At 40.8% G+C, this 25,388-nt stretch overlaps 1 protein-coding gene across 3 annotated transcripts in view; it reads left to right on the top strand.

Moving 5' to 3' along the window:
• The window catches only part of NLGN1 (neuroligin 1), a 792,339-nt gene that overhangs the window by 739,690 nt on the left and 27,261 nt on the right, over positions 1–25,388 (top strand). For all 3 annotated transcript variants that reach the window (XM_085635421.1, XM_085635420.1, XM_085635419.1), the window contains one exon: positions 16,505–16,717. In XM_085635421.1, the coding sequence (XP_085491547.1) occupies positions 16,505–16,717 (213 nt within the window). The remainder of the gene's footprint in view (positions 1–16,504; positions 16,718–25,388) is intronic.

Raw genomic sequence — 25,388 nt, 5'->3', positions numbered from 1 at the left:
TTTGAAATAGGCTTCCCCTTTTGCTAATATTGATATGTTGCAATTGAAGCGGCAACGGCAAAGGATTCAAATGACCGGCCTGACTGTTGTGAATACATGATGAACCAACAATGGATGAGCACACACTCCATTTAGCAATTAAATAAGTATTCTCAGTGTAGGAAAGTGTCTCTTTTGACATGGTTAGCCCCACTTTTTGCCTATTGTATGATCTCTTTTCTAAAACTGTACCAGGATTGGCACAACTTCAGCCACCCCTGTAAAGCCCTAGTAAATCGTACCCCTGATACCTAGGGCATTGGGACTGAAAGGGCCCACTGGGGCTGCAGCACCAACTGTGCCACCCCAGAGACCCCTCACCAAGACTATGCAAGTTGCCATTGCAGCCTGTATGTCTTGGTGCAGCGAAAACCGGAGTCAACATGACACACAGCCCTGTGTGCCACGCCCCCATACACTGCATGAGGTATAGGTAAGTCACCACTACTGCAGGACTTACAGCCCTAAGGCATGGTGCACTACAGCCCATGTGTGAACACATCTGCATGAGCAGATATGACCCTACGAGATCAAGTCCATTCTTGCATATTGTAGGTGCACAGGGAGGCCATAGTGAGTACATGGGCTGGATACTTGTCATTACAAGTTTCCTAGATCCATGATGGCTTCACTGTACCCTAAGATGTTTGGTACCAAACATCTTGTCTTAATAAATCCTAACTGATGCCAGTGCTGGATTTATTAAAAATGCACACACGAGACCCTTTAGAGGGTCAACTGAAAACCTACCAAGCACTGGTGTGGTCTCTGACTAGTCTTGGACAGTTTCGCACCACCAGACATGTTTCTTACCTCATGGGGTGAGGGCCAGCGCTCTCAGAGGCTAGAAACAAAGCCTGCTATGAGCAGAGGTGGTTCACACCTCCCCAGGACTGGCTAGCTTTCAAAGTCAGAAAGCTTCAAAGGTGATGCTGCCTTTGAAATGAGTCCCAGGCAGCTCCAGCTAGTGGGAGGATGGCAACCCTCCTTTCCTTCTCCTTATCTGACAGGAGGACAGGCATGAAAATTAGGTACATTAGACAGTGGTTCCCTCTTCAGCCAGCATCACCCTTAAGGTGGGGCAGGCGATATGAAGCCCACTTTTCATTTCCCTCCATTTTGGTTTGTGAGGGAATTAGCCAATTATGGTCAGGGTAGGGCCCCATCCCACAGGAAGTGGTCACTTAGAGGGTAGACACCCTAAAGGTAGTTAGCCCATTGGCTACCACCTGTCTCCCCCTTTAACACCCCTAAATGTAGTATTTAGGTGGCATCCCTGGACACTGAATTCAGATTCGACACACACACAGAAGAAAAAGGGAAAGAAAAGCTGCTGACCTGAGGATTGAAGCCCTGCTGCAGAAAATAAGCTCTAAACCCTGCCTGCTGCCTTAAGGACTTGACAATTATGGTGTGCTGTCTTGTCCTGCAGCTGTTTGGCCTCTAAGAACCCCAGAGCTCCTCCAGCCTTCTACAAATCACCAAAGAAGTCCCTTACAGTGGAGGTACCACTCCCCTGCAGCCCGCAGTCAACTAACCACCGAATCTAGTTTTACTGACTTGGTGCTCCACGGATTCTTCAACGCAGCACCCAAACCATAAGAGGTACACTAGCGCCAGAGGGTCAGATTTGTCTACCTCCAATTTTGGAGACAACAAGACATACCAGAGCCGTGCCACACCAATACCCGGGGTACCGAACACTTTGCAGCATTCATTGAGATGAAGAGTCCAATATGGACTCCAACTGCCCAGGAAGCAAGCATTCATTGAAGGACGTTGAGACCCCTGTGACCCATTTCATGAGTGGCCCAGCTGTCCTGAAATTATCTCTCTAAGCTGCCTGCTCCTGGTAATGCTCATGGCCCAGCTGACCATTCTACTCTGCACCCAGCCCATCCGGCCTGGGCACCATCAAACCAGCTGTGCTCTCTCTGACTTACCTTTAGGTCTTGTGAAGTGTGTTTTCAGGTGGCTCCCTTCTTCGTAGCACACTAGCTACCAATGACCTCAGCACCCTGCTCCTGGGTGAATGCTGAATGCTCCAGAAAATACACTGGTGGAACATTGGGCCTGGCTTTGCTACTTACTTAAATCCCGAAGGTGAACCTTTTAATCCAGCTCCATAATTTTAGTGCATTTTCTTATTTCTTCGCTTTTACTTCAATGGTGTGTAATTGACCACAAAAGTAATTCATTTTGCGAACTTTGAAAACTAATATTCTAAAAAGTACTTAATGTAGAACAAAGTTCTTGGTCTGAAAAATAAAAATAAATCTGTGTTATTTGTATAAATTGGTCTCAGATTTGTTCTTGAGTGTGTGTTTTATTTATTGGCTCTGTGAGTACAACAAATGCTTAGCACTATCCTCTGATAAGCCTAACTACTCACCCACTCTACCACAAATAGAGCGTTAGTATTATCTACTTTTTTCTCTGTATACCAATCTGGGTCTCACTGGACTCTCTGCACAGCACAGTTCATTTTGGTGCACTAGATAGAGAGCATGTGTCTAATTTGTAAAACGAAGAGTGCTGGTGTCCTAAGCTCTACTTAGAAGCCTGCGGCTGTGGCATGCTGAATACCAAGGCGGTAATCTTTAATCCAACTAATGCTTCTTTAATTCACTACCAGACACTCCCTTCCCGTTTTTCTCACTCTTGCAGGTTCCTGCTTTCTGCCTTTGTAATAGTTTTCCGTCTTTCTCTTTCTCCATCTTTTCGATTTCTGTGTTCTTCTCATGCCGGTCCCTAAAAATAAGTGTGGTGGCCTTATTTGCAACTATAGTTCAAATTAAGAACTGAGTCTCCTAGTCAGTGCTCTTGTGGTGTTCCTCATCTGACTGGCCTGTTATTGTGGCTAACACAAAGTAGGTTAAGGCAACTGTCTTGCATTTTCATTCATATGGAATCATTAAGTATTGCCTAATGTAAGATGACCTCCTCAAAAATTGAATGGCATGACCTCCTTAAAAAGTGAATGGCATGACCTTCTCAAAAAGTGAATGGTTATGAGTGAAATTAGCTAAACATTCCAAATGAGACTAACAGTAGACACTAGGATTTATGTCATAATTTAGTACACAAACATGCACATTTACCTAAGGGAGTGTAGAAGCCATTTTTAAAGGAATCTTTCTCTCTCTCTTTATTTTTCTCTCTCTCTCTCTGCTCCAAATGTGCGCATTCTAACTTCGCTGATTTTGTCATATTGTTGATTCTTGTGTAACAACAATTGGTGCCGACTTATTTTGCCTTCTCTGCACTTCTAATTATGTAAAGACACCACAAATAGGACCATATGTATGTACCTTATTTAAGTTCTCAAATGGCTTTTCCTAAGTACTAAAACCCTGTTTATGATTCAGTAACCTATTACCGAATCACAAATAGGGTTTGCGATTCAATGTGAGGAAGAAGCATGTTTAGGGTGTCCCTGCCTAATACTTAATCACAGCAGTATGTAAGAATGTTTTTCGACCAACTTCAAGTTGGTGGTAACCCTTCACAAATGAGAAGGGGTCCCCAAGGGACCTTTTCCACTTTTTGAATGGTGTACAATTTTTTTTTCCAGAGCAGGCAGAGGTCCCACGGCCCACTGCCTGCTCTTAAAAAAATTAAAAGAAATCTTTTCTTTTTTTTTAACGCAATATGTTTTCCTTGGCTGCATTTCAACAAAAAATTATTGCTTTATTTAAAAACAACCACGGACATGGCATTCTGCTGACCCCTGGAGGCCACCATCCCCTTGAATTTAGCAATTGCTAATGGGTCGCAAATTGGAACCTACCTCATTAATATTCATGAGGCAGGTCGATTTGCGGCCCCTGGGATTAACTAAATGAAACTACATTAGGAATAGCGATTACCTAATTGTGATTCGCAGAAAATTGCAATTAAGTAATTGATATCCTACTATTGATACATGTGGTGCATAGAGTGGAATACATTTACTAGATGTTTTGCCGAAGTCCAAGACTATAATCTGGAGATTAATCCATTCCATATAACATTAAAAAAATTACAGCATGCCGCCAGTTTTTCCTCTTGAAGAAAGTAAAACCCTTGCTTCCAAAAACTTGCTTCAAAACAGCAGAGCAACCTGTCATCCACACCTTCATGGAGGCAACGCTCTGCTCAACTCCCAGACATAACACTGACAACCCTAAAGGGCATTCGACCCACATTGGATGCCTGGGCACATTTGTGAAGTAGGGCACAGATTCCACATCCAGGCTTTTGTCATTTTCAAGACCAGATGCATCACTTACAAGGCCATCGGCAACAACACTACAACACACCTGACCAAGAACCTAACCACAGCAGAGGGACCCACTAAGAGCCAGAACAGCACGAGATTTGAGGCTAAAAGATGGAAGAAGCTAAAGATAGGGAAAGCTCGCTCCATCAATGCGCTCGGTATCTGGATCATCCATTGACATCAGAACTGGTCCGTTCCTCCTTTCATTCAGAGAGAAGTTGAACAAGCATCTCTTCAAGAAGCCTGAACACCCCATGCAGAGACATGTATACCGACATGTCACCACCCTCATGCAGTTCAGATTCCTATGATATTCTGCTGACCTGCAATATTGTTTCTGATTTGTTGCATATGTTCTCTTATGCAGAATTTGGATGAATGTCTCAAAAAGCTAGGAATATGTTCCCTCATTTATGGATACGTATTTTCATTGCCAAGGCGTTAGGGTAGAATATTATACAGATTGCATAAATATAGCATAATTGTAAAATCAATATATTTTTGTGATTTATGCTTCTGTGATGACTGCCAATGTAAATGCCATTCAATGATTAGCCATTTTGACTATATTTAATTGTAATATATGGCAATACAATTGCTTCCCTTATTTTATGAATATTTTAAGGATCCATCATTTATAATGTTACTTGAAGGAATGCTAATGTCAGTAATAATGATATGATGTTAATGAAATACTTACTATTCATGTCACTTCGCTCAGTTTGTGTTTGCCCTCCAAGGTCAAACCTTTTTTTTCTCATTTGTATTTTACATTTCACATTACTTCGTGTATGGTTCTTCTGTACATGTTTTTCTCTAATCACTTGAGTGGTATAGTACACATATTCAAGCTAACTTCATTAACTGCATGAAGAAGAATATGGTTAGCCGTTAATTTCACATTAGCATTAAAAATGATTATGATTGTTGTACTAAAGGTCATTAGTTGACCTAAATACATTTGTTAATGTTGTCTTTATTTCTTCTGTGTAAATTCCCAATAAAACATATTAGTTTCATATGGTTTTACAGATGGTATAACTATGTGGCCCATTCACAAGTTGTAGTTAACATGAGGACTTCGGCTGACGTACCTTTACTATCACCAATCTGCAGATCTGAGTGTGGTTAGAACAAATATTAGAACGGCAAATGTTCATTCTCCACATTTTAACAGATTATGAACGTTTTCAGTGCCATGCTGAAATTCCATAGTGGGAAGGAATTAAATAACAAGCATTGGCAATGCCAATCGGTCTGGCTTTAAAGGAAGGTTGTATGGTAATTCGAAGTATTACAAGCAGATAGCATGGGAATAGATATGTATTTGTGCAGAAGCCAAGAACTGTAGAATAATATTGGTTAAGGTTAAAAGGTCAAGTGACAGTTGAATGTTCAAGTCAGCCTGAACATCCATGACAGCCCAATCATCGTCTTTGCTACTGCTCGGAGAAAAAAACACACATTTTTAGTTATCTAAGGCACTTTAATAGCTTTACAATACAATGTGTGTGCCCTAAAAGTTCAAGCTCGGACAGCTGGATAAATAAGCTTATTATCATAGCTGAGTGAAGGGCAGGCACATTTTTTGTGGAAGCACACAACTTATGCCCTGTCAAAAAATGGACTCCTGGCTCCCGATGTGTGCACTGAGCCAAAGCCCCTCTCTGGTGATGCTCACATAAATGTCTGGCGAAAGCTGCGCTGTCAAGTCAGGTCATAAACAGGGATGGCAGTCCCATGAGGGGGTTCATTGGACTCAAATAAACACATCTAGTTAACTTTCTTTAACATAAATTAACAAACTTAAGCAGTGTCAGGGAGTAAGTGAACAATTTTCTCTCATAAAATTTCTGATAAATTACAATCGCATTTAATTGTGACACACAAAACCTCAGACTGCCCTGACCTTAACAAGTGCAATAAACAGCTTTGATAAAGAGTCCCACATGATCATGTTTTTGGCTCGCTTCTCTTAAGACTTAGCAGCCTCTGGAGAAGTCTTTGTAGGTAAGGTGACAGCCAATTTAAAAAGCGCTGACAAAATCCATTTTGTAACAAATAACTATGCCAATCTCTACTTTTTTAATGGAAGAAAAAATAGTACGCTTTAAAATCCTTGTCAGAAGAAAAAGATTTAAATTGCCTGAAATGCATATGGTAAGTTTTTATTGAAAACGGTGGTTACTTTTCTTGGCAGTTTTAAATGTTTATTTTTCAGTGAAACCTTTACAGAATATGCTGTTTTTGGCTGGAAAGTAGCTGAATTTATCAAAACCTGCAAGGAACTAGATAGCACAACAGAACACACAACATAATAAAACAAAATAAAAATTCAATAATGGAAAGCAAAACCAACTAATATTCAGTGCATAAAACAGATCACAATAGAACAAAACAACACACACTAACACAAAAATACAACACAATTGCAAATCCCAACACAAAAAATAACCAAGCATTGCAATACAAAACAGCACAACACAACACAAAAAGCTCTACACAGTAATAAAACAAAAACAGATAAGTTTATCTTAGAATACAACAGGGCACAACAAAACTACTCTAATAATAAATGCAGTACAACAATCACATCCACACAATACTACACAATAACAACTCAAAATTACATAACCAGAACAGCACTCAATGAACAAAATGGAAGCTTCATGAGGCCTTAGGGAAATTCTGCCTCAATCATTGATTATACATTGGTATCAGGTCCATTGTCCTCTTTTTTTTAAGAAAATGAGTCTCATGACCAACTGAGAGCAATCATAGTAATCTCATTACTGATGCCTAGCCAAGAGTGGGATACAACAAAGTGTTCAGGCGCCAGGCTGGAAACATATGGGGACATGATGGTAAGCAACAAACTGGATAGTCGGGAATTCCTACTCTTTGAGCAAGCAATGGCGCACTCATGTCATCCCAAATGTTTCGGCATATGACCTACTAACACAATATGATTTACTGTTAGCCATTAGTAGCAGGCTGTTACAAATACAGGTAAGTGGCTCAGGTTCAAACGCGGTACATCGTAACCCACTATGGTTTAATGCCGAATTAAGGGTTGCCTGCAGGAAGCCCTTTCACAAAATCCACCAAGTCAGGTAATATTCAACGTAGTTTAGTGCTTTTGTTTAGAGTCTATATTCAAAAGGAAAGGCAGGGATGTAAAGACCCCTTCAACTACACAAAAAATGGAAAGGCCCAGCTACTCTGGAAAGCAATGGCCAAAGGGACGTGTCAAACCACCAGCGCCCACCATGATAGAGATATCCGCAATTCAACTTGAATCAGATTTATAAAGTCCCTGTTTCATTCCTGACAGTCTTCTATAAGCCTTCTCTGTTCCACATTACCTCTGATGCTATTGTTGCTACGATTTGGTCCTGAAAATGCTGTTGGCCTAGATGGGTTATGTTCCCACAATCTTTTAAAAGGTATGCTGCTTGATGGGCTGTTGTACTGAACATCTTTCTTAGGGCAGGGATCAAGTCCCCAATATGGCAAGGGGCCATATTAATTCCCATCCCTGAAAAGAATTATTAAATTTTCCTTCAAACCTTTCTCTGATATACATGCTTTCCCCCTGTATGAAAGCCATTTGCAATATCTCGATGACCAATGTACAGGAGTAGCACAACATTTTTTGTTGAAATGTGCTGTATATGAAAGAGATTGTGCATCTGTGGCTTGTCAGTCATATTTGACACCCAAAAAATCATTCTGTGAAAAAAGATGTCAGTGGTGAGACGTATAAGTACACATGGTCCACGTTGAACCTTTCTGCCTGTCCCCAATGTATACACTAAATATATGAGCTGCTTCAAACAAGGTTGTGTGCTCACTGCAACCCTCTTTAAAATTTACATAGGCGATAAAGGCACGGAGGAGTGTTACTCCATGTTTTCATCAAAACTTGGAAGGGAGCACATTAACTCAATGTTCTAAATTGGGGCTAATGGATTGGACACCTCTCGGCCTACAATGTGGACTTGACCACCTATTCAAAGACAAATAACTTTAAAGTCATTGTAGATAAAAGCAAGAGTTGGTTCATTGACAGAGTCAAGCGTCGGTGGAGGTTAGATAAGAGTAAAAAAAAAGCTGGTCAATTCATATCATTCCTGGGAACTGACAATCAATAATAAATTGAACTAGAGCCCAGTTATTCCTGAGAAAAAATTATCTGTTTCCATTTTTGACAGAAACCACATGTGTTTCATTGCAATCATGGAGGATTCTGGAGCTTGATCTATAGGTAGGGCTACTTGGCACTGCCTACCCTGACATATGGTACCAAAGTATAGTTCACCTGAAGCACATTGAACTGAAATACAATCGACATTCAAATTTAGAGGGAAGGTAGTGAGTCTGTGAAGCTCACTGCCCCCTAAAGGCCATGAGGTGTAACTTTCTCTTAGGTCAACCCTGAGCTTTGCCTTTGCTGGGTATTTAAGCTGGTAGTACAATATACTCAGAGAAGTTCCTGACTCGCTCTTATAATTATTCAAGATCAAACAATACAATCCAGCTGTCCATTCAAAAGTAAAATGTTCCAAGATCCTAACTTCATGCTGGAAATGATGGGCATGAAGGAGGCAGTTCTAAGAGGGAAACAACTCACTAATGGGGCCACAAATGAAAGCAGTAGTGAGAACACATATCAATACATGTTCAAGCCTTTCAGACATAGCATCGCTACAGATGTATGACCACAGGATCAAACATATAGCAAACAATCCTCATCTGACCATTGAGTGGACTGGTAATTCTAGTGGAACTTACATGATGTTCTGAGTGGATATTGTTCTATTTCTGAGGTTTGAGGTTTCCTGGTCATCACTTCTCAAAAGTCTGTCCATATTTGTTATCATATAGAGAGAATGTAGTCTGCCCTATTTTAACAAAGAGTGATCTGCAGCCAGTGGGATATAGAACAAGAGATCTTCTGTTCCATTTAGAATCACCAGGAGTATTTAATTTCATCAAAATTTCCATGCACACATGCAGCCATTTGAGGTAAAGTGACTGTAATAAATTGGCATATTAGTTTAGTGGGTGAGAACCCACCTCAATTTATAATCACAATCCTTGTCAGGGTGAACCACCACAAAGTCACTAATTAAACCTGTGCTAAACCCTCTGATAGATTGGCACAAGCAGTCAGGCTTTACTTACAGGCAATGTGTAAAGCACTTATGCAGTACTCAAACAAAAACAAAGTGAAAACATAACACAAGCAAAATTCCAAACCAATGTAGAAAAATGGCGTACATTTTAATAAAGAAATGACACCAAAACAACAAGAAATTAACAGGAAATATGAATTTAAAACTTTGAATTAAAAACTTAGATAGTGTGGTTGGTGTTGTGATTTTGTTTTTTTTATATCAGTTTCCTGTGTTACTTTGATATGTAGTGCAGTGTGTGGTTCTGTTTCCACTGTGAATGAAGAGCTCCCTGCCTCCCGAACCATGAGGGCCCAAGCACACAACAGTAGACCAGAAATCGACGAGGCCTGTGGCTCAGTAGTCAGGCTGGGCATGAAGGAAAGAGTGATAAAACGAGGAAGTATGTGCAGGATCAGCAAGGGCTGCCTTGCACTGTTTTCATACCAGATCCTACCCTTCCCATTGGTTGAATGTTTAAAAGGTCAGCCAATGAGGGGAGACATCGAGTTGTAGAACTTCATTAGCATATATCAGTCTCCAGGACCATCAATGAGCTAAGCCAGAGCCCTGACAAAAGTGTTGCTCTTGGCAGGACTTCTCTGCCCTTATTACTGCCTTCGAGATGCACACTGGACATGTGACATTTGAGGGAAACTGAAGTTGCCCCCTTGCATACCCAGTTTGTATCTGCCTACTGTTCTGCTGCCCTTCTAAAGGCATACATTGGAAGTAGAGGGTCAACAGACCAGCCTGTCATTCTTGTTGTCCTACTTCCTCCACACCTGACAAAGCCGCACCCCCTCCATCTGCATTAATGGGGTGCCCCTGTGTTTGAATGTGTGCCTTACAACAGAATACACTATTTAACAATAGTCACACGTGAAAGAAAACTTGGAATATATGTTGTAAATGACTGGCTGCAAGGAGTAGAATGGTGACTGCTATGTTTAATAATGTATGAGTCAATAAATATGACTTTGTCTGCTGACAGATGTATGTCACTTGCATTCAATGTTAATTTATAAACATTACCACTGCCTGTATCAATTTGCAAATAAATATTGTTACAATCAAATTCAAGTTATTGACTTAAGTATATTTGAAGGAGTGACTCGCATATTATATATATTCTAAATTTGAGTCAATACATTCAATATCCCATCTGGTATGAATCTAAGTAATTACATTTATATATGTAGATGCAAACGGACAGCAGTACACAGAAAATTAAATATCAAAAGAAGAGACACAGAGGATTTAAACATTAGAGGAAAAGAGCAATATATTTTCATCTTTCAGATAGTGAACCTCCTGTCTTCCCTTGTTATTTAGAATCCTCTCATTTGCTAGGATGCCACTCAAGTTTCCTCACGCACCAGTATTGTTTGAAATTCTCCTATTTGTTAAAATATTGTAGTTGTCCTGTGTGTGACCACAACCCACAAGAAGGTAATTTGCATGCAGGCTCATCCATACCATCTCCCTGCACTGATCATCAGTCAATTCCCATGGTCTCTGGTTAATTGTTTGGCTGACTGGTCTCAACATTCACCCGCAAAACTCTTTTTGATTTAGATACAAACTTAGCCCACGAACAGGGTAAACCTTGGCAGCAGCGTACCTGCAGGTGAATATTAGAAGTATGTGTTCTTCTGGTCCTTTAGTTATTTTTGTGCATTCCACAATTATAAACAAACCTCTGTTAAACTAAAAAATTTCAGCCCTCTACAGAGGAACTCAAAGAATTATATGCCATGAATGACCAGCGGTGAAACTTCCAGTATCAACTGGAGCAAGGGTAGCTCTATAGAAAATCTATATCATGATAATAATATGTAATTTGTATCTGTAAAGCATGAACATATCACCCCTCAAAGGTTTCAAGGAGTTGGGGGCCGTTGCGGAGATTAAGTGAGCTATTGCATTGAGTCACATGATGCTAAGGTGAGGTGATGCCGGTGAGCGAACCAGGGTCCTGGAGCTCCTGAGTCAGCTGATCTGGCCGCTGTGCCTCACCTCTCCCACCATGATTCCACTGCAGATTTCTTCTCATCCTGTAGAGCATGAAAGACTGTAATGGCAATCGGTCCCAGTTTCAAGAACGCAATGAGATCTGCAAGAAATCTGTCTTTTTCACATGACCAAACCTTTGTGTTTAACCTTTTTCTGGACCCTATTTTTGCTATTAGAAAGACTGTGTGCCGTGATAATGCTAACCAGTGCCACAGTGCATGTGCTCTGCCCACAAAAAACCACTGTAAAATTGGCTTCATACAATTGTCCAGTAAGGCCACTATAGGTTAGCGCAGAAATTGCACCAGTGGTGTGGAAGATAAATCTCATAGCTGGGATGCAGCCTGTTTTCACACCACCCACAGATATGACAACAATGTATGGCTACCAGAGGCACCATTGTGCTCTGGCTGGACTGAAGATGAAAACTACTGTAGTGACACTTGGAAAGTAAAAGTGGCTTTGCCATGTAGAGAAACCCATATTTATACATGTATAAATCAGCCCTAAAGTCTGTCATCTAAGCCGACAGGGTTGGATAATGACTATAAATAAAGTGGCACCCTGAATTTTGGAATCATGTGTCTTTGCATCGAATAAACATCGCAAAGATTTTTTCACTGTAGAAGTTATGCTACGTTTTTCATGAACAGGCTTGAGGCTTATTAAAATCTTTATTTCACATCTTCACCTGGCAACATACTAGAAAATTATTCAAAATTATTTTCTTCATAGTTTTAAATTTAATGGTGAAAGTAGATTTTGATAACCCTAGTACAAAAGTAAATTTACAAAAGTGTCCCTTGTGCTGCCTGAACCAAACCTGGTTTAAAACCAGTTAGTCACCTAGTCCCACTCAATACACATTCCTGGCTACTCTAAATTAACAGTGGCTTGGTCTCTTAGCCTAAAATGGCAGGACTGTTGTCAATTACTGGCCACTTCAGAGGAATTACCTATCTACGAGGGAGGCAGGATCCACAGTCAGAACAAAGAACATCCTTTACATTTCCTCATTTAACTTTGCAATGCCAAATGGGGCTTGCAGGATCTGTTCCCTTTCATTTCAAGGCCCCTCCTAGATGTTATAACTCAAACTGCAGCAGGAGGGAGAGCCCAATTTTGACCCTAACAGAAGGGAGGTTACCTCAGGGTATGGGTGATTTAGGAAGTGGCTAAGGGGGAGTCAGACTGCCTCCAGATGATAGACGGGAATAGCCATTTTAGATGTCGGGACTCTGGGATTATTTAACAGAAAAGTGATGAGTAAGTGCTGCAAACGGAGGTATGATTAGGGCATGAAAGTAGATGGGATTGGGTTATGAACTTTTCCAAGCACTTCGCCATTGAATAGGATAACCTCACCTCAACACCACCTTCTCAGAATACTCTTGGACCTGGGAAGTTCACACCTGAAAAAAGACAACACTTCTGGAAGAGAGGGACTAAAGTTATTTGGATTGCTCTCCAAGGGTCAAGTGGCTACCTTTCAATTTCACTGTTTCCTAAATCTATTCCAGCATCACAAACAAATTGGCATCAGTCATTCTTTCCGGCCAAAGAGGACTGTAGCAAAATTCTGCTGCTTTGGGTGGGAGGAAGATCACAGCAGAGGCTCCCAAGTATAACAAGTCTCAGAGCTATTTTTTGCACTGCATAAGGGCTTAGTGGGCCTTCACAGTAAACTATCCAGGCCAGTAAAGTCCTGCTTAGCTACAGCTTCTAACCTACCCTAGTTAAGACTGGGTGGTGAACTCCACTCCGTCTGCGGAGTGTGTGGAGTTTTCTGCACTCCACTCTCCACGGAGCTCGCGGAGTGCAGAAAACTCTGCTTCACGTAGTGCAGAGGAGTTTTTTCCCCGCTCGCACTCATGAAAGGTAAGTTTGTGAGCGCACGCTGCCGCTCGGGTAGAATTTCTACCTACGTGGCAGGAAGATCAGTGCAAACGGCAGTTCGCTCTGCACTCCGCCACTTGTGGTACTCCTCAGAGTTTTTTTGTCACTTCGCGGAGTTCCGCGTAGCAAAACTCTGTGAACTACGCCCAGGCCTGAGCCCTGTAGAGGATTTTGAGACCGAAAACTAGAATGTACATTATCTCCTTAATGTGCTACATTTCCATCTCCTGCAGATGGCATGGTGTATTCCAGTATGCAAAACTGTACAGCCCCTGAAAATTACGAATTATAAAAGAGCTTTTGTATGCCCTCCATTACTGTTTCAACATCCACCGCAGTGGCACTCCAACTACACACATTTGTTTTTTTATCACTACATGGAGGTTTACCTATTGCTTGTGCTATCCATGTATTCCCTGCATTAGTTCCTCTCTGCATGGTTATGTATGCATCCCATCACAATTTATTCAGTTCTGCCACACCCAAATGCATCTGTTTCCATTACTTTATTTGTTTACAACATTTCAAAGTGCTCTTCTCTTTATCTTCAGTTTTTGTGTCATAGCATTCCTTCCTGATACTGCCAACCCCAACTTTGTTTCTATTTCTTGATTCTGATTCCTTCACTGCAGATCTGTTTCTGAGTTGTGGGATGTGCCACTTTATGGAATTTCCATGCCACAAACATTGTGTCTGCACATATGAGTGACATTTTAGCAGGGACACCGTGCTCTGTAAAGACATCAGTTAATTCAGTCTTCACAAAGACGACCCTAGTTCTTAGATCAGTCAACTCGGTGAAGAGCAGAGTAAATTACAACATTATAACTAGGACTACCAGTTTTATGGTATTTATTTTTTTAACATTTCTGTCATCCTACGGTATTCATCCATATTTAATGTCTGTTAAATGAAAATTAAGTCATACCAATATATTTCTCATTCATTTACTTGATAAATGAATGCTAACATTAGAACATTGCCCGGTTTTTGCGCTGTAAGCGTATCACAAATATATGCAGTGCTATTAAAACCCATGTTTCACAGGGAACATTGACATTTGGAAATTGTTTTACTGTTACTTGTGAAATATGCACAAAATGAAATAAAATTCTTTAAATATAATTTCTTTCTTTCTTACTTCATTCACTTCCTATCTGTGCTCTATTATTGAAAGGCAACTTTTTTAGCCACATTTGACTTAGATCATATCTTCTTAAAATGGCTGTGAAATTGCTATGATTCCAATTTTTGTATTGGCAATTTTTATAATTCTTAATAAGCGCCTTATTACGAGTTTGACGGTCCATAGGATCGCCAAACCCATGGTGGCAGTCTAGCCACCGCCGCAATGCAGGCCCGGCTGCAGTATTACAATTGCAATGGTCGGATCACAACAGGACCGCTGTGACTGTAGGGGATCAAGGATTCTGCAGCGGTCATGCATAGTAATATGCCAGCAGGTCTGCTGCGGCACAGCCAGGCATGTTAGGAGTTGCCAAACCACCACCTTTTCCATGGTGGCGAGCCTGCTATGAAAAGCGTGGTAGTGATGCAACTCCTGTCGCTCCTGGGCTTGGGAGTGCATGCAGGAGGGCGCATGTAGTGCCTACTGGACTTGCACCCCTATTTTCTGCACGGTGTGGCATGTATGCCCCACTATGCAAGAAGGTGCATTGGAGTAAAACAACAGCTTGAAACATCTCAGCTACTGGCAGTCGCAAATATTCCAGTCCATCATTTTGAGGCAGGAAATTGGCAGGAAGACATCTACTGGGTGCTGAGTTCGCAGTTACCAAAGATGAGTAGAGAGATTTGAATCACCCAAACAATCAAAGAGGGATGAGAGATCACGCACTAAAAGGGAGTAGGCAAGGGAGGTAGGCAAGGGGAAATATTAGCATGATTTGTAGGCACAGTTTTAACATTTTAAATCTACAGTTAAAATAAACTGAAGGAGAACTAGTGGAAGATCAGGGCCGGACTGGGAACCAAAACTAGCCCTGGCAAAGAGCTCGACCGGCCCCCCTGGGAGCGGGCGAGCTGTTTGCCAGGGCCGGTTTCTGCCAATTTTGTTACAGGGGCGGATTTTGCAGCTATGTTGCAAAAACGACCCTGAAACAAAAACGGCCCCCGGGGGCCCAAAATCGGACCCCATCCTAGCGGCCCACTGGGGAAACGCCCGGTGCCCGCTACGGCCAGTCCGGCCCTGTGGAAGATGCATTATAAAAGTAAAGTTTATTGAAAAATGGAAGAGTGGCATCAGTGTAATCTCCTGAATGTTCGAGTAGAAGGATTAAAGGGGTAATGATGATAAAGGAGTTAAAGTTCCCTGATTTAACTTTGATTTTTTGGGGTCTCATTTGCATTTTCAGTAGACCACCTTACACATTTAGTAAAGGGGAGCGTATCCATTTATGATAAATTTGATATTTCCTTTGCATTAATACAACATAAATATTTTGATTGAGGAAAAAGTATTTTGCAGTGTATCAATTCTTTCTTTATTCAAATGTGATATTCAAGCAAATGCTTTGTCATTGCAAACATACAATTTAAATATATAGATTCTTCATTGTAGAACATATCGAGGGATGAGAACGGTATAAGACATCTAAATTTGAGAAGGAAGAAAGGACAGTGATAAATATGAAAATAATAATGTTACACTCCATATTTGATCTGCATTAACAAAACCAAAGCAAACTGGAAATACATTTGCATAGGATTTTGCACAGATCATTCCAATGGGAAAAAATGGTGTAAAATATTTTGTCAGATTTCCGGGAGATTGCATATTCCTGAACAACAAATGGGTGCCTTGCCTATTTTCTGTACTCCTTCTGATGGGTCTCTCTGTGCTCCTTGCAGTAACATTGGAGGCACCTATGAACCAGCCACAACATGATTGGTTATGTAATGGATGCTGAAGGTCATGTGGTTTTAACCAATGTAGTCTAACAAGATCTAAGTCCAATTTGGACCAGATGTAAAGCCACACAAACTGCACATTTTGCACAATGTCAAGCATTTAGTGAAATGTATACCTTACACGTCATAGTTGTGAAGACATGATGTCTAATAATTCGTCCTATTTTTGTCTCCTGTTTTCTAGGTTTTTTGAGCACTGGTGATCAAGCTGCAAAAGGGAACTATGGCCTCCTCGATCTAATTCAGGCTCTACGATGGACTAGTGAAAACATTGGGTTCTTTGGTGGTGATCCCTTAAGGATCACTGTTTTTGGATCTGGTGCTGGTGCTTCTTGTGTCAATTTGTTGACTTTATCCCATTACTCTGAAGGTAACCGCTGGAGTAATTCAACCAAAGGTATTCGGCAGGATGCACATTTTGAATATTTTGATGTCTGCATGCCTCTATCCTTTGTGCAATGTGAAGTTAACTGTGTGTAATTTTCTGTTTGTTTTGAGTGCACAACTAAAATGTTTGCAGTCCTAATATTATTGCAATGACAGCATGCAATTTTTTTTTCTTCTGAAAAATGTAGTAATACTCCTAGGAATAAATATAGCAATATTTATCTAGGTTAAATGCATGGGTGAATGAAATCGCATGACTTTTTCTTTGTTCAGTAGTTGTAATTCCCTGAGAATTATAGGTTTTAAGCATATATTATGCAGAAGTAGGTGTCTGTCAAAATCTAGACTTTTCAGAATTCGTTTTTTTGCAAAACCCCAATTTTTGTGATTTTGCTTGCAAGTAGAAAGGATCTCACATAGATTTCCCAGACACTGTGCATTCCATGACAAGACATTCAGTTACAGTATAACTCGTGAGGTACCTAGAGCCATTTATTTTCTCTAAATCACTCCGTGAGTATTGCTAGTGTTGCACATGCGGCCAACAGTTCCCACGAGAAATCTTCTGCTTGAACTCAAGGAAAAGTGATAGGTTCATGTCTAAAAAGTCCCCAGAAATTATGAGAATTGATTAACCCAGTATTACAATTGTATTATAACACCTGTGCACAATCCTAACTATGTTTGCAGTGTACCCCTTTTCTGAAATCTAAGTTAAAGAATACATCTCAAAAGGTGTCATTGGCAGAAAATGGCTGAAGGATTTCCATGCATGACGCATTTTTTTCATGGTGGAAGTTATTGTAGTCTTTTTAGTACTCCACCCCAATCATTTTCTACCTATCACTTCACTCACTTCTTTCTTTCTTTCCTTCTTTCCCTTTTTCTTTCTTTTCATCTTTCCTTCCTTCCCACTTTCTTTCTTTCTTTCTTTCTTTCTTTCTTTCTTTCTTTCTTTCTTTCTTTCTTTCTTTCTTTCTTTCTTTCTTTCTTTCTTTCTTTCTTTCTTTCTTTCTTTCTTTCCTTTCTCTTCCCTCACACCTTGCATTCTGCTCTTCCTGTCTTTGTTGTGTTTTTAGCTCCTTCCAGCATCCCTTCTTCCTCCCTTCGAACTTCTTTGTCTTTCTCACTTCCATATTTTTTGTTTACATCATTTTAGCCTGGTGCATTACTTTATACATTGCAACAACCTATGCTAGTTCATGGTTGATAAATGTTTTGATTTTTATGCCCACTGGTTTTTGTTAATGTTTTCATTTTTACTTGCTTTGGTTTTATTGGAGGTGATTATCTGATTAAATATTTGCCATACTTAAAAAGTGCATTTGGCAATGTGAAATGTAGTCCAACACTCTTCTAGAAGGGAGAGAGAGAGCAAAATCCTACCCCAATCTCCCCTGAATAAACTTGTATACACACATGTGCCCTGTGATGAAAAACTGCCCTCACCCACAAATTGTGGCATGCTTCATCATTGGGCTTGCTAACTAACACCCCTGCACAGACCAATGCCTGGGGTGGAGCTAAGGGAAGGGCAAGACAATACAAACACAGAAAAAATCAATAGAGGGATCAAGAAAATTAAATGTGCAGGTTGTGAAGTGTAAAACTAGCTCGGTTATATCCGCCTTTTTTTCTTTAATCCTCAATTATCCGGCCAGGATTAAAAAGAGAAATTGGGATGGTAGTGTTAGGGATTTTTAGTAGCCACTCACCTCTCCTCACTGCACACTTGTCAACATGTTTCAGCCTTTTGATTACCCTTCCAAAGGGTCTATACGGCTTTCTTCAGGACCCTTGATCCCATGTATATATCTCTTAACTCCTACCTTGATTCTGTAGGAATGGGTAATCAACCCCTCAATTAGGGTTTTCATACAAAACAAACCTCAGTGATATCGATTTTCATCGTCGCGTGTGCTCAAAATGGCATGGGAGCGACTCCTTGTAGATACACATTAATCAACGGGAGTCCACCGCCTGTTTAATGTGCTCCTCACGTTGCGGAGCTTCACCGCGTGAGGAGGGCATTGAAAGTTATATTTTTCCTCTGTTCCAAAAGTTAGCATTACTCATAAAGTAATTGCAATGGGACATACTATTTTATACAGAATATTTTCAGAGTATGATTGTAGAACTTTGATACTTCTTTAGAAACTGAAGGTACATTTCCCATTGAAGGAGGGCCTCAAACCTGGAACAAACCTGATATAATGAGATAGAAACCATGCCAGTAAAAGGCCTAGCACAGACCATGATCAGTGCCAGCACTGAAACCGAAGCAATCCCTTACTGAGTATCCGCCAATCTGCTTTCAGAAACTGTGCCTGCTTGCACCAGTGACATAAATGTGACTGTGATTAATTAGGTCTTGTGCTGTACCCATTTCAGAGGCTGATGCTCATGTGTGTTGTGCCCTGCCTACATTCAGCTGGGAAGGACTGATGCGTTTGAGTCTTTGGCAAACATTGGTATCTGTGATAGGTTTCTGTAATGAAGTGTAGATTTGAGGGTTTCTGGAATGCCTGCTCCTGATGACAGCTCATGGCTCATATAGACTATTACCTGTGATGGTCCTGAAACACGCTAGGCCTGCTGAGGTGGACAGTTCCTTCTATTATCAAAATCAAAAACACATGAACATTGACCACAGTTGAAGTGGATTTGAGACTAAGAGTTTGTTAATGAAATAAGGTCACTCTGGAGCATGCACTTGTAGAGCGCTTTCTCAATATAAGACCTGGCATGAGTTTGTTTACCTGGCAACATTATATTACCTGCAGTGTGGTGTAGTTGAACTGATGAATCTTCTCCTGTGAATGACGATAGTAGTATTTAATTAAGAACATATAAAATATTCCATTCAACCTAAGAGTTTTCTTTATACTGTACAACTAGGAATGGCAAAAAGACATGCAATTGGAAGTATAATTTGTTATTAGAAACTTATAGGTCACTGCTTTGGGGCAAATCCTAGCACTCATTCCTAAATACTATTCCCAGCGGAGATACAAAAGGAAAAGAGAAGTGGAAACATCTTGTGTGGGAGCCAGGCTCCAGAGGGGAAGCATGCCTCTGAAAAGTGAAATAAGAAGGTAGTAAATCATTCATGTACCTTAGAGTGTGAGCATAGGTTTGTGCAAACTGATATTTGTGTGGTTGTGCAGATCCTTTACTCAGAGAGGTATGGTGACTGGTACTGTAAGGATGTAACTTCTGTAGCATCTACCATGCTCAGTGGATTAGTAAGTCTAGGTCCATAAAACTGATGTCAGGGGTCTCCAGACTATCAATTATGAAACTTAGCTTTGCTAGCTGTGATTTCTTAACAGTTCTAATTCGTGGTCCTATGATGTTAGACACCTCAATGGATATTCAACTTTGCTTCTTAAGCAGGTGCCAACAATGTGATAGGGAGCCCTCTTGGGGTCTCAAGTTGCACATTCCCTCACACGTGATTTGCTATTCATGTTCCACCGGTCACTGTAGATTTCGAAGATTCGCAAGCAAAAATGTATTAACTAGGAGAGTTATAGGGCAGTATGTAGAACTATAACAAGATGTGGCTATGCCCCAGTGCCAGTTCAGTGGCCCTTGCTTTTGCATTGCTTCCATTGTGTTCCCTGTCGAGTCCTATAAGCAGGAAGTAGGAAAGGAAAAATCCCTGTGCTGGAAACTTGAGTAAAGGGCAAACACAAGGAGTAACCCCTGGAATTGCTTCTATGTGTGATACCCTTTTATAGTGAGGCAACAAAAGGGAAGTCATCCGACAGAACAACTATGGCTGCTGGAAGCATTTGTGTTCGACCATGCCTTTCTGACAGGAGTGTGAAAGATGATTGGCTGTTTTCCAAAAGGCGTAAGTGATAGCTGGGCTTCAAAGAGCAGTACACCTAAGGTCACAATGGCCACCAGAGTGTTACTGCCTACAAATACTGGAATGCAGGGTGTCATCTGCATCATTTTGGGTGATGGGTGATGTGCAGCAAAGCCATTTAAAGATGGGCCAGCCATGGCCAATGACATCCTGGTCCTCGTTCTGAGAGGATTGACATCAGTAACCTCTGATTAAGAGCATTGTGGGAGAAGGACAGTGCTTGAATTTGATCTGGCGTATTGATATGGGTAGGGTCAAACCTTTTCTTTTTTTATTTGTAGAGCTGGGTGATTTGGACATATATAAACAAGCTTGCAGTGAACATTCCCTCAGCAACTCTAGTGAATCTTCTACATCGTCACAAATGGAGGCACCAGTTCAGTTACAATAGATTTCTAAATACAATCTTGAAATAGAGAGAGAGCCATAAACCTGGCTTGTGTGTTAAATGAAACAAGAGTCCTTACTGCTTCCCTATATTTTTAATATAGTGCCACCTATGACCATATTGCAGTTAATGTCAAATTCCAGTCTCATGAAGATGATGCTAAAATTGTTCAACAACTCTCAGGGGTCAATGTAATTACCTCCACAAGTTTTGGTAGATGTGTATGAAGCAAGGTTAGCTGAATTCCCAAAAGACAAAGGTAATATTTTATTTTGCCATTTTGGTTGAAGACATTAAAGCCTATCATTAGTCTTCAGGGACAAATAACCAATTCTGTTAAGGCTATTAGAAATGTCCATCTTTGCTCCTCACAACCCCACAAGTAAATTAATTGGCAAACCTAATTCACTTCATTACTGAAATGGGTCATTAACATGGCTCCTGGTATTTCTGTCCTTGCACATGTGTCCAACACTGATATGTAATTGAAAAGATGTGCATAGCTACTAAACAGACATTTAGTACAAACCATATTGATCTGATACAGCAAACTAAATGAGATATCTTGCTTTATACAACTGTATGTCATAATGTAATGCCAATAGTTTCTAAGGATCTACAGGGATCCAGCCTTTCTTTAGATCTAAAACAATTAGAGCCCACTTTTTGTCTTCAATACTGTGTAGTGCACTGTCCTATTGTCTTTAAAAATAGTTGGCTCCATAAGCTCATAAACGCATGATAATTTGCTTGTTCCAATTGTGGCCAATATCTAAATCCCTTAAAAGATTTTTTAAATAATATCCTATCCTTCTAATATTGGAGAAACATTACTGTGAAAAAGTGAGATTTGGTCTACCCTAAGTTGCGCATGGTGCCTCATGTTGGGCAAACATCCACTTGTGAAAAATAAAAGAACAAATGCACCAAGGAAATCAAGAAACAAAAATATGCTTGCATGTGTCAGCCATTTGAAAGGGCTTGCTGCCAGTGGTGACGATTGCCCATAGAGCCTGTGGGCGGAGATAAATAAATCATATTTTAAAAAATGAGTCCCGCGGAGGAGCAAGATCATCAACCCTGCTATTGTGCTGTTGGGTATTGTTCCCAAGAGAAGCTACTCATTACAATATCTTAAATTAGTATTTCTTTTCCTAGGTGACCGAGGTATAAAAATTAGTACCCCAGGAAAGAAATCCATTGAGAACAAGCATCCCTGGAGTTTGGTGGAGATAAATAAATCATATTAAAAAAAGTGAGTCCCGAGGAGGAGGAGGAGCATCAACCCTGCTATTGTGCTGTTGCCTGTTGTTCCCAAGAGAAGCTACTCATTACAATATCTGCAATATTTCTTTTCCGGGTGACCGAGGTATAAAAATTGGTACCCCAGGAAAGAAATCCATTGACAACAAGCATCCCTGGAGTTGGCCCACAAACTTTGGGATGTAAGGACCATTGTTGTTAGGGTGTAAGGACCATTGTTGTAAGGGTGTAAATGAGACTCTGACACAAAATGTTTCCTCTTTTATTCATGAACGATAAATACGTGCCACACCTCCAGGGTGACTAAGTTAGTGCTGCCCCCGAAATCTCTATGGCTGTGGGGCCAAATTGAGTCCACACCCAGTCACCATATCTTCACTCTCAAGCCTAGAGAGAAGCGTGGCCTAGCGGACTGAACTTCCTTAGGCGTTGACAGATTGCCACTGAAGCTGCCTCCCCTTTAATATTAGCTAGTATTATGGCTTATACCTGGTCATAGTTACCTAGCAATTTCATCCCTAAGTTCAGAGCAGGTTCTGCTCCATACTCGTTTTGTATTTGTCTTAATACATCTGGTATCACTGCTAATGAAGAAATACCATGAGTTCTGGTATAAATGGGAGCAAAGACTGTACCCCAAGTGGCACAATCCTCTACTTGTGGTGTTATCTCCATTGGCAAGCAGATTGTTAGTATTCTGTGATTTTCATGCGGGGTAGTATTCTTGAATACTGCTTCTTGCTGATTTATTTTCTGGGCTATCCAAAATGGCATTTGTTCATGTTTTGTGGGCATTTTGCCCATTACCACGTGTAACGTTTGTGGTGTGATTTTAGTTGCTGTGTCCTGAGATTGAGTTCCATTTGTTGCAACTGTTGCTGGTTGTACTGTGAAAGTCCTCATGATGAATTGCGTCAAGGTTCTATAGATTTTAATTAAATCTTTGTGTAGTATGAGTAAGTCTGCCTGTGACATTGTTTCAATGTTAGGTTGTGGTGTGGAGGCTGCTAATATTGGCCATGTGGCCCCCCCTCTCCTCCGAGCGGGCCTAATCTTACTCCACTTCTTATGTGAGGTAGGGCACCTTTAATCCAGTATAAGTGTTCCTGGTACGTGAGTGGAATCTCTATGTCTTCGAATGGACCATATTCCACTGATGTATCTCCCTCTGTGTAAGAGTGAAATGTCTGTGTTCTTGCATCTGCTGCTGGGAATGAAACCCACAAATAAAATACCTCTGTTTTATTTGATTCATGTGCCCCAATCACGAAAGCTACTATGCAACCTTAGCTTGTAAACCATTTTGTAATAGTTTCAGGGTGATCGTATGTCTGAATTTATGTGCAATTTGAATTGAGTTTGAATCTTCTACTCCAGCTGAGAGGTGCAAATCCACTACTGGGTTATCTCTGCCCTCAGTCATTGTTGTAAGAAAGAAGTTTGTTCAAGGGAACTAAGATAAGGTTTAATTGCACAATTTTTAGGAACACTGTGTCCTTCAAGCTTGAATAACCAACAGCCAATAAATAGGACTGAACTACTCAGATTCTACTGTTAAATAAGTACCCAACCAACATTGGGCGCTATGTCATGTAGTTCCTATCTTACCCATACAGGATCTGCGCGTTTCGGTTAACATAAACTGTAGGATTGGTGGCAGACTGACTCTAAGCACCCCCACCGAGAATTTTAGCATTTCTGTTTTAGCTAGCTCACAGTGCCACTAGAATCTCCTCTTATCGGGGAGAGAATCTTTCTGGCAACAATATACTACTTTTCGCTTAGTCACTCGTGCAGACTTATTCGGTCTCAGAGAGTTACACAGGAGAAACAGTTGGACGTGTTACCATAAGAATTTATTGCACAGTTGTTCTTCTAGTGTCAAATGGATGTGCTGCAACAACCGTTATACAGTAGCAGATATATATAATTAGCAGTACATTGAAAATAGAAGGATAGTACAGTCCTACCATCTTGCAATAATCATGGATTCATACATGAATATAAAATGCAGGATAAAAGTGTGCGTGCTCCTACGATGCCTATTTAGATGTACCTAAGTGTACCCAGCATGATAGTAGGTGTGAAGCCAAAAATCCCTCTAGCATTTAGTCTAACCTCATTACCTGAAGTGAGAGAGTGTGGGTCCCCTTCCTGGTCTCAAGGCGGACACCCGCAAAGGATGTGTTAGACCACTGTCAGCTGGTGCGTCTGCATGCAGGAGTTTCAGCGTCTCTGGTCAGTGTGTTGGCCAGGAAGTCTCGGTTCCCTCTACCAACCCTAGAAAGATGTGCTGTATTTATACCGAAAGTATCTACGGTTTCTTTCTCCCTTGTTTATTGTATTAGCCATTGTTGGATTTGAGGATGACGCATGGGATGAACCTTGTACATAGATATTATGCAGGTGGTGTGTAGCCCCTGCCTGGTTTCCAAGAACCCTGATGGATATTCATTCATACTGTATGAGTGTATTGATGAAGTTATAGAACGCTATTGTTCTGGAAAAAAACCCTCCTTCTGCACCCAGGACTAGAACTAGGTATAGGTTCTATCCTAAAGGCTCCTTACTGTAAAGTATAAGGGAGATAATGTAGGTGAAGGTGTATGATATCACTGGGGCCTATATTAGGGTACCTATATGAAACATAGCAGAAGCACTCAGCGGCTTCACAATGAGGCATCTACAGCCTACAGTCTTCTCTTTGTTGCTCCTCAAGGACTCCTCACACATACTTTTCCTTGCGCCTTGAATGCTAGAGTGAATGTGCCAATAACGCAGCGCTTCAAGTTCACCTACGGGTATGTAAAGCATGACAGCCTCGCGCTCAGGAATCCAGTGTACATTTAGCCTCCCACATGGCTCTTGCAGCTCATGCAGAAGTACCAGTAAGATTTTAAATCAAAACACAATTTTTAAATCCAACTCATACACAACACTTATTTGCCATAAATGGTTAACAAAAATGAACTCAATGCTGTGTGAATAAAACAAATGCAACAAATACTCTCTTCTCTTGGCTCCCCCTCATGTTTATGGAGGCACTTGTTTACAGTTCTGAGAAGCACACAAATATCCAGAGGTTTGGCAGGGTTTTGAGCTGCGCTCCTTCACCCTCAGTTGAGAAATGCAGAAAGGTGCATCCATTGTACA

This window comes from Triturus cristatus, chromosome 11, assembly GCF_964204655.1.
Source record: "Triturus cristatus chromosome 11, aTriCri1.1, whole genome shotgun sequence".
Taxonomy (NCBI): Eukaryota; Metazoa; Chordata; class Amphibia; order Caudata; family Salamandridae; genus Triturus; species Triturus cristatus.
This window is presented reverse-complemented; position numbering and strand designations above follow the sequence as displayed.